At 37.0% G+C, this 14722-nt stretch overlaps 2 protein-coding genes across 6 annotated transcripts; both read right to left on the bottom strand.

Annotated features, from left to right (window-relative positions):
• Window positions 1-1749: 1749 nt before the first annotated feature.
• On the bottom strand, window positions 1750-8109 carry LOC113700044 (nuclear matrix constituent protein 1b). Of its 3 annotated transcripts, none has more exons than XM_072057316.1 (10): window positions 7957-8109; window positions 7192-7794; window positions 6495-6704; window positions 6162-6415; window positions 5472-5742; window positions 5303-5386; window positions 3791-5214; window positions 3536-3698; window positions 2292-2389; window positions 1750-2171 (listed from the first exon to the last, which is right to left on the bottom strand). In XM_072057316.1, exons 2-10 carry the CDS (start codon window positions 7414-7416, stop codon window positions 2159-2161), a joined length of 2742 nt encoding a protein of 913 aa, XP_071913417.1. In that variant the 5' UTR covers window positions 7417-7794; window positions 7957-8109; the 3' UTR covers window positions 1750-2158. The 3 variants fall into 3 exon arrangements, 2 of the variants coding, with proteins under 2 accessions (XP_071913417.1, XP_071913418.1); XM_072057317.1 differs by having other exon boundaries at window positions 7192-7797; window positions 7957-8107; XR_011817685.1 differs by lacking the exon at window positions 7957-8109 and having other exon boundaries at window positions 1750-2137; window positions 2221-2389; window positions 7192-7940.
• Window positions 8110-8528: 419 nt separating this feature from the next.
• LOC113702126 (uncharacterized) lies at window positions 8529-13986 on the bottom strand. Of its 3 annotated transcripts, XR_011817686.1 has the most exons (11): window positions 13376-13986; window positions 12705-12891; window positions 12485-12618; window positions 12275-12387; window positions 12056-12179; window positions 11465-11614; window positions 11197-11352; window positions 10866-11017; window positions 10135-10214; window positions 10004-10053; window positions 8529-9077 (listed from the first exon to the last, which is right to left on the bottom strand). XR_011817686.1 is itself a non-coding variant. In XM_027223132.2 (10 exons), the coding sequence occupies exons 1-10, from the start codon at window positions 13751-13753 to the stop codon at window positions 8938-8940; spliced, it is 1512 nt and encodes a 503-aa protein (XP_027078933.1). In that variant the 5' UTR covers window positions 13754-13986; the 3' UTR covers window positions 8529-8937. The 3 variants fall into 3 exon arrangements, 2 of the variants coding, with proteins under 2 accessions (XP_027078933.1, XP_071913419.1); XM_027223132.2 differs by lacking the exon at window positions 10866-11017; XM_072057318.1 differs by lacking the exons at window positions 8529-9077; window positions 10004-10053; window positions 10135-10214 and having other exon boundaries at window positions 10618-11017.
• Window positions 13987-14722: the final 736 nt, after the last annotated feature.

Raw genomic sequence — 14722 nt, forward strand, 5'->3', positions numbered from 1 at the left:
ATAAAGCAGCTGTGATAATATAGAAAAATAATTTTCTGGACTTGAACTAGGTTTTACACTAATCTCGCATCATCTCCTACTTAAACTTGTCAATCAAGCCTAATGAATCGGCTTTTCATGAGCTTGAGTTCGATTTATTTAATTTGTAACATTTTCGAGTTTCGAGTTGATAAATATGAAACTCATACTCAACTCATAATATTTGGATTGTGAATCTTATTTGGATCTAGTCCAAATTCACTTATTACTCCTTAATTTTCTTAATATAATTACTATAACTATTAAGTTGTAAAACTAATTTAACATTTACAAAATTACAACATTAAAATTAAACATGAACAAGTAATAGTTTTTAAAAAGCATATAAACCAAAAAATTTTCAACAATATTTATATCTAATTCATTTAAAATACATGAAAATAGTAACAAAACATGCGATCATAAGCCAATATATTTTCAAAGATTGGAATTTCTTCATAGCCTTGTGATTTGAATCCAAACATGCGTGATGATTTGTACTTCTAGACCCAAAAAAAATTGACCAATATTATTCCAATACAAAAATTTACTCAACTGATAAGAAAAGTTAGAGATTCAGTTATACATTACTAATATTAGCTCTCAAAAAAGGTAGTAGAAAAGTCTTCAGATGTATTTTTGTGTTTTGTAATTTATATGTATTTAGTATTTAGTAATAATATATTTGAATATATAATTATATATGATATATATATATAAGTAATTAAAGAGCCGAACTTATATCGGATTTGAGTTTTAATGAGATTCAAACTCGACTCATATTTAATTCAGGCCTGATTTTAAAATTCAAACTCGCACCAACTCACTAAAAAATCAAGGTCATTGGGCTTTTTCTCAGGGCGCATGAATCGAGCTCGAATTGGCTCGATTCCATTGATAGTCCTGCTCCTACTCTCTCGAAAGAAAGACAAAATGGACCAGTTAAAAAAGTGATGGCAGTTTTTTTCCTTCCTACAAGATTGGTTAAAGAATAGTAGGTGTTTGGTTATCTTTTTGAACTCCCAAGAACAAAAAGGCATTTAAAAGTCATGCAACAAGAAAATGACGTCATTTTATGTGGGAATTTTTTTTTTGCCCTGACAAACTAGGGGAAAGATCAAGTCCACTCTTTTGTGAGTCAAACATCAATCGGCCAAACAGCCACCCAGTGCTCTCCCACTTCTGAGTGATCTAAATTACTGGGAAAAAAATTTACTAGCGGCACATGCAATGAACTTTCTTTTTTGGCCGGTGAACTTGATCGTTTTGTTGTTATTATTACTCAGTTGTATCTCAACTTTATATCTTCTTCATTATGCTTTCTCTGTGCGATGGTCCCACGAAGGCTCAATTTTATAGTAGTGTCAGCATGCATACAACGTATCTACTTACACACGCATATGAAGAAAAAGATTGACGAATCACAGCTCTGTATGATTCAGGGCAAGTACTTGGAATTTCTAACCTGCATTGACTTGTTTCCTCCACAGAGCTGAGCCTTGTACTAAATCACAGCCACGGGGTTGCCTGATGATTAAGGAGTCCGCTCTAGCTCCCAAGGATGACCTATAACTAACTACATATAAATACTTTGTATACCGTGGGAACAGAATACGTGCTCCCCACTAACTCCTTAATTAATGGCAGCAGGCTGTGAACAGCAAAATAAATTTACAAAAGAGTTGGCAGCAAATCCATAAAAAGAGGGCGAGGAAAATATAAACTATACTATTGTGCAATGAGGTATCCGATTCTCAGATATCAAATATTGTAAAAACTAAACACCGCGAAATACCAAGGACCCCAGAGTTCCAAGACGGTTAAATCCACATCTAAGCACCACATACTTCTCACTTGCATGTCTACATTACCAGCACAACCACACACTGGCACAAAGTTATGAGCTAAAAACCAGCACAACTATACTAAAAACCTTCCTTTCAGCCAAGGAATGCTATCAAACACCTATTAACATCACCTACCTAACAAAAGCACGCATGATTAAAAGCTCACATAAAGGTAGCATTTACAAGATTAGTCAGCTTAGAAGACTAATAGCAGGCCACGTTAAAAGAGGCCCCAGTATCTAGTCGCTTATCCTGACCATTTTGGTGCAGACCTGAAAGTAAAATCTACGCTGTCAAGAATAATGTCTGCATAGGAAAAAGGGAGAAGGTTGTTGGAAAAAGAGGGGAGACATACTTCCATGGATAGCTATCTCCAAGAACCAAAGCTATATAAATGCAGCAAGAAGAATTTGCTTGTTTTTCTACCTCGCCACTCTAGCTTCAGTCTCAAGGTTTATATTGTCATTGCTCTTTAGCCCATTATTGTTATCAAGTATATCATCACTTTCTTGGGGCACAAACTCCTGCAGATACAAACATTCAAGATTGCCAATGAGTTGAACAAGAAAAAGAATGACAAAAAAAAAAAACGAACATTGAACACTTACAAGTTAGTCTATCTGATTCTAGAAGAAACAACAAACATACCAGGTTCACAGCAACTGAGAGTTAGTAGGTATAGTACATTATCACACGTAATTCCAAAAACAGTTGAGGTTGGAAGTTGAACTAGATATATCTACCAAGTTGATTCTTATAAAGCTAAAAGGGGGGGGGGGATCAAGAATGCAACAAGAAAAATTAAAAAATATCCACACTACATAATGGTAAGGCATATAAATAGCGAGATATGAAGACCAATCACAATGAGTTTGTTTGGACAAGCCAAATTTGGTTTGCAAAATTTGTTTTCACAAATTCCAATCACCTTTTTATCTTTCCAATCATCTTTTTATCTCACATACATCACATCACAAAAAGTGCTACAGTAAATATCTCAAATAAATCATTCAAATAAACTCTTATCCAAACAAACTCAATCTATTCTGCGCGCTCATTCAATAAATGTCCAACCAAAATATTTCCCATCTTTAGAAGCTCAAAGCTAATAGCTGAAAGTCATATTTATACAAATTGCAATGCAATTTAAGTGGTATCAAATGAGCTCGGATTCCGTGGTCAAGCATTAAGCTTAAGATGAACAATAGATTTCACAGTTCTCCAGTTAGCAGCAGTAGTTACCTGTACTGCAACATAATAAGACATCTAACATGAGCAAAACCAACTACATTTGCATCTAGTACAAGTAATTCATCAAGACTATTTAAAATTGTCGAGCTCCGCTTAAGTAACAAAGGCCACAAGATTGGACAATCATTGTTTTGAAATGGTAAAAAATAGAATATTTATTCCACGAGTATGTTCAACAAAAAGATATAAAAGCCATCTACTACCCATATATTGACGGGACGAATCAACTTGTAACTACAGAAGTGAGACCAAAACAAAAAATTGTGGAATTGCCAACACCAATTTAAATCAGGAATGCAATCATGATTATAGCTACCAGCTATAAGTGGCAGTCTAAAATTTCAAAATTTTTTTAAAGATCAACAAGAATTCAGCTAAAGAACCACAAACAATGATGACAAGGCAAGGTGTTCTATTACCTGACTATCCCCACCAGCTCTTCCAACATCTACTGAGGTTACTTCCCGAATCGTTATGATTTTATCTATATATACAGTGGTCTCCTCAGCACCAACAGGAGTTTGGTTAATTGGTTTTGCAGCATTCACAGCCTCTGCAGCATTTGCTTCTTTTGATAATGCACTATATGTAAACAACCCAGTTAAAATGCAACAGAAACAAATAATGTCAACACACAGGCATAATCAAACTACTTTTTGGGGGTTGGTAAGTACCTTGGAGAAAAACTGTCCAAAGCAACATCTTTCTCTTGCCTTCTCTTTTTGCTACTTGGAGTTTGCTCAAGCAGTGTATCGGCACAGCGCTTAAGCCAAGACAAAGGAGCAGAGAGAGCAGACGGCCCAGTATCTGATCGACCTGAATTGTGCGCAGTACCATTTGATGAATCTATTTTATTCTTTGCCAGCACCTTCCGTGGAGTGATACGATCTGGAATGACTTTTAAGTCCTCCAATTTCTTCAATTCCTCAATCCGAGCAAGAATCTCTCCCCTATCTGCATGCAGTAGTTCTCTCTGTTTTTCCAATTTCTCTCTCTGCAACTTAAGTTCTTCTATAGAACGATTTAGCTCAGCCCATTCCTCATCTCGTTTTTCACGGTCCAATTGGATCTCCTTTTTTTCAGCATCCAGTCTTTTCATTTCTGAGTTAACAAATTCCATTTCCTTCTGCACAGTTTCTCTAAGAGAAGCAATCTCCTGAAGTTCTTTCTTCTTTTCTTCATCAAAAACTTCCATTCTTTCCTTGAGATAACTTTCTATCTCTTCACGCCTCTTTTCAACACGGTTCACAAGTTCATTTTTCTGCACTTCAATGTCTCGCAAAATCTCTGTACGCTCTTTTTGAATTTTGTTGAACCACTCAGACCTTTCACACTCTAACTCGCTCATGAAGGTTTGACGATCACAAGAAAGAGACTCAAGATCACGTTTATACTGATCACGTATTGCATCCTTCTCCAATTTGAGGTTGTTGCGCTCATCCTTAAGAAACTTGTAAATGGCTAACCTCTCTTCAGCAACACGTTCTTCTTCTTTTCTGAGCTCACCTCTTTTCTCATCAATTAATTCCCATTCAGTCTCAAACTTTGCTTTCTCTGCTTTCAGCTGATCTGCTTCAGCCTCAAGCTCCAGCTTCTGTGCTGTGATCATGTCAATCTCGTCCTTCAATCTTTTTTCTAGAACCAGTAAGTCATTCGTTTCACTTGTCATTGCCTCCATTTTCTCTTCAGCATAACATATTTGTTTCTTTTTCTCCTCCAAAGAATCCAAAGACTTTTGGAGGTCAAGCTTTATTTGGTTGATCTCTTCTTTATCTTTCTCCAGCAGGGACTTAATCAACTCCACCTCTCCCTCAGCAGCAACAAGGTTTTTTTCTTTTTCTTCAAGTGAATGACGCCTTTCTTCCAAATCTTTCTCCTTTTCCACAATTGCTTTTGCTTGAATCTCTAAATCATGCTCTTTATCCTTCACAAGCTCCTCCTTTTGCTTCATATCGATTTCCCTCAACTCCCAAGTCCGCCTCTTGGATTCAATTTCTTCTTCCGCCAATTTGCGTGTCATGTCCATCTCTGCCTCAAAAGCGGACTTTTGTACATTCCATGCAGCTTCACGATCATCTACTGCTTGTTGAACCCCATCCTACATAATGCATCCAGATGCAAGTTTAAGCGGAATTTTACCCAATGAACAAACATCTTGCTAAGTTTCTGTTCTTATAATAACTTACAAACTCTTTGTTAGCTAATTTCCCTTGTAGAATAAGCAGCTCTTCCTCTTTCTTTGTAAGTTCACACTCCTTGCTGATAACAGCCTGTAGGGACGTAAAATTGGAAAAAAAGAATATTGACAAAACCATTTAGAAGCACAGAATTAATCAGGAAACTTTGACAACAAACCTCCTCTCTTGCTGACAAGGACGTTTGTAAAAGATCCAAATCTTGTTTTTTCTCGAAAAGAACTTTGCGCTCGTTTTCTACATCCAACTTTGAAGCTTCCAATTGCTTCTCAAGCCTAGTTAATTCTTGAGATCTGTTAAAAACGTACTCCTCCCTTTGGTTAAGTAAAGATTGCCCATCAAGCAATCTGTCTTGAGACTGCTGCAAAACTTTCTGCCTTTCACGTAAAGATTGCCTCTCAGAGTGGATTTCATTCTCTTTGTTGTCACACCTAGAATGTAAGAAAAAGACGAACTCATGATTTAATCACCCTCAATACATTCAAATTCCAGAAGCTGAAATGTAAGTTAGAATTCCAGTTTGCTTAACAATATTTCACAATAGGGTACTTCAATATATGCTGACTTCCGACCAATAATTAAATTAAGACCAGAACAGAGACTAGAGATGATGAAATACATGGCACACATGCATGAAAAGAATTGCTACAATTAACTCAACTGCTCAGATTATTTCACAGTAAAATGCCAGGCACGGAGCATCTAGTAATACATTAGCATGACAGAACAGACATACATAAGGACCTGGAAAATATCCCCACCAACCGCAAAAAAAAGGGGAACAAAGAAAGAATAAAAGCAATGTCTTTCCTTTTAGATACAAGAGACCAATATGATTCAGAAGACTTACTCAGATTTGAACAGCAAGATCCGCCTTCTAAGGTCATCTTCACGTTCTTCAACTTCACGTAGCTTTCTTTCGGCAGCTCGGTGATATCGACTAGCTTCTGCTTCCAATGATTCTGCTGCACAGAGTTTTGCCTGAACCTCTGTTAATTTCTTCTGAGCATCCCCTGTCACACTTCGTGCTTCAGCCAATTTACTCTCAGCTGCAACTTTTGCCTCAGCAGACTCTGCTCTCATCTCATGCAGTGCTTTCTCAATCTACAACAACAGAAAGTCAAGAACAAACAAGCAAAATACAGCGACACATGGAAAAAGAAGGAACTTTGAACATTCATACATTTGCAACACATTCTTTCTCAACACCAAGAGCTTTCTTAAGAGCATCTTCTCGCTTCTTTGCTTCGGCCAAATCAGACGCACGTGCAGCCTGTTCACGCTTATAGTTCAACTCAGCAGCATCAGCAGCAGCTTTCAATTGATCATACTTTGAAACCCACTCTTTTCTTTCCAAGAGGATAAGACCCATATGATGTTCAATATCGTATTTCTGAAAATCAAACCACAGATTCTGTCAAATTGATGAGTAACAGTTCCCCCATAGATCCCCCACTTTTCTCTGCCTTTGGAACGGAATACCAGGAGAAAAGAAAAAAGAAATTTGATTTTGGTCATAAATGTTCAGGAAGACTTAGTTACAATTAGTAATAACAGCCATTTAACTTCATGTCCTACAGCATTTCCCTGTCTTCACATAATTCTGTGTAAAACAACCAGAGAGTACAAATTTGATTATCCATTAATAGAAAACAGTAAATTTCAAGAATCCCCAATTGGAGAATCAGCATATTTAATTAAAATCAATCAACTTCCTTCTAAGTTATCAACAACCAGAGAAGAATCGGCAAGTAAAATCACAGTATTCCCTAACAATAACTACAAAGTCAGAAATTCTTGATTATGGAAAGTGCAGAAAGGGTATAAGAAGGGGAAAAAATGCAGAAAGAAGTAAACTGATTTAAAAAGGGGGGAAAAACCTCAGCTTCAAGGCGGGCAATATTGGCGATAAGAGCAGCCTTGTCCCTCCGTTTGATAGACTCTTCATCGAAACCAGCCTCTTTAAGTCGCTTCCATATGGCTTCATCAGTCAACGGCGTCCTGAAAACTCTACCACCAGAATCCGGCACAGTAAACGGCGTCATCAGAGTAGTCACCTGAGTCTTTGGTGTCAGTGCTAATCTCTCTGACAGAGGACTCGCCATCCTCTCTGAACAATAATAAATTTTTTTTTTTTAAAAAAAAAAGAAAAAAGGAATGGATAAGAAAAGATAAAACCCCTAGCTTGTTTTTTTCCCTAAATTTATTTCTGCTGAAGTCTTCAACAACTTAAATGCAGATCAAAGTTGGGTTCTCGAGCAAGAACTGGGTGGTGAAGACCCACGAAAACTGCCCTCTACTTGCTTTTTCTCCCCCTTTGTTTTATGCCTTTTTCTTTCCGTCTCTGTAGCGGCGAGTGGTGGTGGACAACTGGGGCCTCGGTTGCTCTGAGTTGGAAACTGGAATGGAATTAAAATATGATTTGATTTGAATCGGCAGCAAAGGAAGAAAGAGGGCTTCGTTTCCAGGTAAAGGTAGTACAACTGCTAAAATACAGAATAACCCAGTCAGTCATTAGAGGAAATGATGAGGTTTAGCGAGGGTTTCTTTTCATTATTATAAGTATTCTTTTCAGTTTTCATGACCGAAAATCACACATCTGGACCCTGAAATTCAAAACTTAAAACGGGTGTTAACATGCAAACCTCTTCGGCTTAAATTAATTGCTCGAGTCTTGCGGTGGAAGCTGAAGAAAGAAAAGGAAAGTCCTACGGAAGGTCAGCTGTCGAGGACTAACTGTGACTAGCAGAATAAATTGTGCGCTACTCCTAAGTACCTGTCAAGGCTTTTGGGTTAATTACAAATAATCTCCTTAAACTATAGCCTGATTCTCGTTTTATTCACTAACCATTTTTGATACTTCACCCACCAAACTATCATTTTGAAAGGCATTATTAAAATAATAATAATAAAATTATATAATGTGCTGTAAAATTGATGAATTTCAATTTTCAAATCACGACTTAAAGAATTAAGGGTTACAAAATGCAGAAATGTTTGGATTGTAAATTGCTTACACAAACTAATTTGCTTGCATCATCAACGCATTTTTCAATCCCTTTTTTATCTCACATGCACCATATCAAAAAAGTACAACAGTATTTTTTTTTTCATAAAATTATCTCAAATAATTTACTGTCCAAACACGATTAAAACCTTTTTTTAACGAGGGAGAAAATAGGAAGAAGATAAGAGATACAGAAGGAAGAAAAAAGAGTAAACACGAAAAATAAAAAACAAGTTTATTGAGGGAGATTGGTTTTTGTTTGATAGAAAAACCATCATCATGAACGAAAGCATGACACTGAAACTACAAGTCACTTACAGATTTTCATGAATCGCCTATAAACACAATCCTTACACACATTGGTAGTTTCATGCTCCTTAATCATATGTTTGTAACTTCATGGCTAATGCAGTCCTGACTCAACGCATTAGTAAAGGACATAAAAACGCAAAATCAAAGCGCAACTCTTCTGTTGTACTAAATTCTCTAACTAGTACTTTTCATCGGAGTTAATTCATGTTTCAACCGGTAGACGGTGGCATTTGTCTGATAACAGTAGGAGCAACGCGAGCTTCAGAACTGGAGACTGCGAGATGAGCAAAACCAGAGACCTTAATCGTTACGCCGTGAATGTTGCCCTTTTGTTGTCGTAGTACTCCTGCAACCACTTCTTGATCAGCTTCACTTCAGATTCCCGTTGGTCCACTAACCAATCGGGATCCTCATCGGTTGCTGCGCGTAAATCTAAGTGATGAGCACCTGAGACACCGACAAAACGGTTCATCAGTCGATTGAAGCATTTACACTGGCTTCTTGTAATTGCTAAACCACAGCAACATAATCAAAATTATGCTCTTTCATGCATGAGGGAAATAGAAGCTGACTTTGCTGGGATTTGAATGGAGTAAATATGGCAGGTATAACCCTGGTAAGATTAAAGGAGCACTGACCCTAAGTTTTGGAGGTCTGTGTAAAGTTTTAATATACAAAAGTATGATCTTTAGGTTCTTGGGTGGAGCACATAACCTGATATCCTTGGTTATATAACACATACTATTAGTTTTAATAAACTCAGTTACTTCAAGATATTGAATATTCATCGCTGAATACAAATACCCGAATTAACACTAGTGGTCAAAGACAAGCCCATATATGGCATGTACATATCGGTACAAGGAAGAAAATATAAATTAACAGGCTCGCTGACAAGTGGAGAATGAATGCAACGGCCACCAGCAGAAGAGCTATTTAACCGGTAAGGCATGGACTACTGGTAATGGACATGATGAAGAAATGAAAGCTTTTTACTCTATATCACTAGCTTTGGCATGAATGACCTGATATTTAATCCTAGAAACTCTAAATTGTAAATGAAGGTTTATAGAGTGTTATTTCTACGAATATTGCACTTTCTAACATAGATTTAAGAAAATATCTTTTTTTTTTATTGCTCATTTCAGAATTAACAAGTGGAATTTTTCAAACTTGAATTTGGTTTCTGTAAATCAATTTCACAGAATTCAAACAAACAGGTCTTAGACTGCGGTGATGCAGGGTCTGATTTGGATGAGAAGACAGAATTCAAGATCAGTTGAGCATGTGATCTCATTGATGAGAGTGAAAACTTGTGGCATAAAATTAGTTCAAAGTTGCTACTATGAGACCAGAAAGATAGAAAAACTTGCCTTTTTCTGTAACAAGTGCAACAATAGTTTCTGAAACATCCTCCAGAACACTGCAGCACATACATTTTAGTCAAACGTTGGTGAATGAGTGCTCCATGATTTTATAGATTCATAGTAAACTAAGAGGTCACCTGCCGCCACTCCATGGATCTAATAGGCCGTTTGAGAAAATGATGTTACTACCAAATTTTTTCAGAACATTTTTGAAATCCTGAGCAACAAGAAAGAAGCAAATTTATTAGACCAGAAAAGCCAAAATTTGGCATCATGCTCGCCTCCATGGACAGGTACAAAGAACAAGATTCCATTTATGATTTAGAAGGTTGCAAAGCTGAATAATCAGTAGATAAGTAGGATGTAAGAATATGTTTAGCCTCCGGTTGCTGCAGTATATGGTCAATAGATATCAGCTAAATTTAAATTATGCATATTTTGGGTAACAGGCACGGTTTATGTGCTAGACAAGATTCATGCAACTTTTAGCTCAGATATGATTTAAATTAAAGATATGCCCTAGAATCTTTTTAATACATGCTGCAAGATTTCATGCTCCATGATAAAAATGGCAGTCATAATTCAGAAGGAAGTCACCCATCAGAGAATGATGGGCCCAGTAACAGTGCCAAATTGAACATATTCTCCATAAACAACAAAGTCGGAACCAATATGCAGGGAACATTTACGTAAGACATAAAATAGCTAATATAGATATAATCCCTAAAGGACATCAAGACACTTGGTATCGTTTTCTCGATGTCCAAAACCCACAGCTTCCGTGATGAGAAAGATATTATTTTCTATATTTTGTTCGAGCTTATAGTAGAACTGGGATTCTATATAAAAACTTTTACAACTTGCATACATTTCACTCTCCACCAGCAACCACACTCTTAGCTTCCTTCCCCCCTTCCTCTACTTCTTTGTTGCTTGCCAAGTTGCAAGACAGCTGTGTTAAAGCCTCGCTATTTTCAACCACATTTACATCTTTCTAGAAATCAATAAATGGTTTCCAAGCTGCATGAAGATTCAAAAGTCAACAAATTTAGCTCAAGAAAAATCATTTGTAATGAACAGCCTTCTAACAGATCAGTGAAAAGTTGAAGATGCTCTTCTCAAGGAAGTTAAAGAAAGACAGGACAAAAAGAGAATCAAGTAGATCATCTAGCAACTTAGTTAAAGCATTATTCATGTACATGTCCACCAAATTCAGTTGAAATCCATGTAGGCCTTGGTTTGACATTATAATCCTTCAGACATCGTTCCTCATCATCAGCATAATTATACTCAAATTCTGGAAACATGCTAGTGTTTTTGCTACTAGCAAATGGCATAACCATTTCAGTACAAGCCTGCAAATGTAGAAAGAAGCCAAGAATATCAACAAAGTGGTATCCCTTGGAGCATGCATATATTTATTTCGCCAGTAAAAATGCAAGAAATCTTTTTTGTGAAAATTGACACCTGCCAATCCCACCCGATCATGCCATGGGGGTCGTCATCCAGGTTAAAGCAATCAACGGTTCCAGTGTAATTATAGTAGACATTAACTCCTTCATATACACGCTGCAGGGTGCTTGTCCCATCAGGACAACTGTCAATCCTTCTGCATAGCTGAAAAAGAAGAAAAACAGTTGCATAACAAGGCCCTGTGACTAATAAGGGCTAGACAAGTTATCATTTAAGAGATATCTACAACCAGAGGCATCAATCCAAATTCAAGCCAGACAAGATAACATAAGGAAAAACATCAAACCACATTGCCAACAGTTTATAGGACATAGCTCATTTAAATGCTAGGGAAAGGATATACATCCAGAGAAGAACACCTTGTCTTTTTCTCATCTTCAGGTGATAACCACCTCAGTTACTAAAAGACGATATTATAATCAGGGTAGTTTTCAAGAAACTTTAGCTAGAAAAGTTTCTAGGAAATTAGGACTAAGAAATATCGTCCATAAGAGACAAGCAAACTTGATAATTTTGACACTTGTAGCTCCTGCCAAGCTATAAAAAACATCCAACCCAATCAAAAGATTCAGTCCCAAAAAGAACCTCTTTTATTGGATTCCCAGGCAAAGGCATCAAGAAGTCAGCAGGATATGGATAGTCAGCCATTGCCAAATAACCATAAGCAGAGTCGAGCCAATCAGAAAGATCTTCACTGCTATCCAGCTTCCTGACCAATTATTTCAATTGGATCAGGAGAGTTGAGAAGAATGTTATCAAGAATGTTATCTATTTGATGACAAAATTACAGTGACATGCCCTTACCGACAGAAATGAAAAGCCTTTGTCAGCTGGTTAAGTCCATCATTTTCTTCTCCCTTTGATGCAATTATATCCCAAGACTCTTTGATTGTGTTGAAGCAGCTAATACTCTCGCGCTATGGATGTAAATATACAATCGACATCAGGTTTAAAGTGCAGTACAAAATCATACATCATAATACAAACCAGGTACACGAGCAACTTAAAACATACTCTAAAATCATTAGAGACTATGTCATAGTAAGTTTCAGGAGGCACAATATCTTCAAACTGAAGAACTGGTGCTGAGGAAGCCAATGCCCCAATAGCAATATGAGGATACTTTAGCCGCATCCATGCTGCTAGCACTGCATCATGTGCCATTATATTCAGTGCTGATAAATATATCATCAAAACATAGAGATACGAGATGCAAACTGATACTGTCACTCACTTCCTCCATACGATCCACCAAATAAGACTACAGGGCAAGCTTGAGCAGAAAGATTCCGTTTAAGCTCAGTGATGAAAACAGCATAATCAGCAAGCGCCTGCTCAGCTGTTAAATATGACAATGTACTCGCATTCTTGTATGCAATCTCCCGACTTCCATATGGCATTGACTCCCCGTAGTACCGGTGCTGCCAGTCAAAATTCTCAATCTAATTAGACAAATGCACGGGACAAGGACAAAAACCTAACCAACCCCCCCCCCCCCTTCCCAACCTAATACATTTACATCACTCAAACTAAAGTGGCCTCTTTAACATTTACGCCCCACCAAGGAAAAGAAGACAAAGATCAAATTGAGGGTCCAACAAATATGTCTGTTCCTACAACATATATCAGAATCAACCTTTTAATCTCAACTTTATAATTATATTTGTAGAAGATTTATGTAAAGCAGACAGCTTTTACCAGTACATTCAACCATTATTGCACCCAAATGACACGAGTCTTGTACAGAATTAGAAGGCAATGTTCAACTTTGATTTATGGTATAAAGCATTTACCTTTTTCATTTTTTGTTTAAATTGATCAAAGTACCCTTCTAATCTGTATTATGAGAAAAATGGTCTTTGTTGAATCCTACAAAGCAGTTCGTAGAAGTATAATCAATCTAACCTCTGGAAAAATGATCATGGCGCCGAAGCGGGGGGCAATTTCCCAAACAAAGCCAGTGTTGGCAGCGAACCATTCAATATTGCCTTCATTGCCGCAGTAGAAGAAGATGGGGCCGAGACGGGAAGGCCCCAGCCAGTGCTGAGTATTGATCAAGTATTTCTGGCGGAAAGATGGGAGGTCGGCGAAGCTGAAGTGGTCAAGCCGCTGCTCAAAGTATCGGGTCTCGTATTTTTGGTCCGTCGGTTGGTGGAGGTGGGAGAATTTACCGAGAAAGCGAGGGGCATGTTTGGAAGATCGAGGGGGATAAGAGTTAGCTGAGGAGGAGAGGGACATAAGGATTAGGAAAGAGAGCACGAGAGGGAATGGTGGAGTGGCCATTATCTTAGTTTTAGTCAGGGGAAGTGGGTGGTGGTACGAGTGATAAAGAGCAGTGTACTGTAGGTACTGCTGTTAGATTTTCTGTGTACAGTTTCCGTCTCCGGCGACTTTGGAAACACAAGTCAACAAACTATAGTACACGTCGTAATGTATTGATTAACAGAGGTCGAACCGTAGAAGAAGAAGTCTCCGATGTCATTTGATTCTTCTCCGATGTCATTTGACACTTGTAACAACTCATGTACGAGACATGCGTAATAACTTAAGTGATTTCATTAATCAAATTCTATTTTAAAATTCATTTAATTATTTATCTCTGAGAATATTACTAAACCCAGTCAGTGTATCATTATTAATCTATAAACTCTAAATCCATGATCAGAATTATTCTCAATCCTCTCAGCATTTGATATTTTTTGTTACTCTATACACTTTTTTTTAATTTGAACACTTGTGATTGACTTGAAATTTCAGAAAATCATTCTCAAATAACTGGTGATTTACTTGAAATGGAATTCTAAAAAATTACTACACCTATTATGAAAAAAAACATTTATTTGTAGATGTCAAATTTGTTACAATTATCAAATTTTTAGGGCGAAATCCGATAAAAGAACTACTTAAGGGGGTTGAGGATCGGACCCGCACTAGCGGGGAGTGGAGTGGATTATACAGTTGCAAGAGCGGAGTTTGAAACTTGTTTTACCATTTCTGATTTCACACACCTAAAAACAATCAATAATAAAAAATTATGAATGGGAAATTACTAGTAAAATTTATTTTTAAAAATAATTATAAGACAATTGCGCCTCTAATATCGGCATCAATGTATCAGTGACTAATAGGACAAACTCAACCCCAATATAAATAAAATTATAAGCCTGATTTAATAGCGAAGTTGTCAATCATCATAAATCCACATAATTTTTTTAGTGTATTTTCCTGATACTATACTGATATTCACCACAG

Source organism: Coffea arabica, chromosome 7c, assembly GCF_036785885.1.
Source record: "Coffea arabica cultivar ET-39 chromosome 7c, Coffea Arabica ET-39 HiFi, whole genome shotgun sequence".
Taxonomy (NCBI): domain Eukaryota; kingdom Viridiplantae; phylum Streptophyta; class Magnoliopsida; order Gentianales; family Rubiaceae; genus Coffea; species Coffea arabica.

Bases quoted from the DNA above. Each gene is read 5' to 3' on its own strand.
- LOC113700044 (XM_072057316.1), bottom strand. From the start codon at position 7,416: ATGGCGAGTCCTCTGTCAGAGAGATTAGCACTGACACCAAAGACTCAG. The intron at 6,416-6,494 runs GTATGAATGTTC...CTGTTGTTGTAG, and splicing joins AGAAAGAATGTGTTGCAAAT to ATTGAGAAAGCACTGCATGA. The intron at 2,390-3,535 runs GTAATAGAACAC...TTGTATCTGCAG, and splicing joins GAGCTGGTGGGGATAGTCAG to GAGTTTGTGCCCCAAGAAAG.
- LOC113702126 (XM_027223132.2), bottom strand. From the start codon at position 13,753: ATGGCCACTCCACCATTCCCTCTCGTGCTCTCTTTCCTAATCCTTATG. The intron at 12,388-12,484 runs GTATGTTTTAAG...TTACATCCATAG, and splicing joins TAGTCTCTAATGATTTTAGA to CGCGAGAGTATTAGCTGCTT. The intron at 11,615-12,055 runs GTTCTTTTTGGG...CTTCTTTTTCAG, and splicing joins CTGGGAATCCAATAAAAGAG to CTATGCAGAAGGATTGACAG.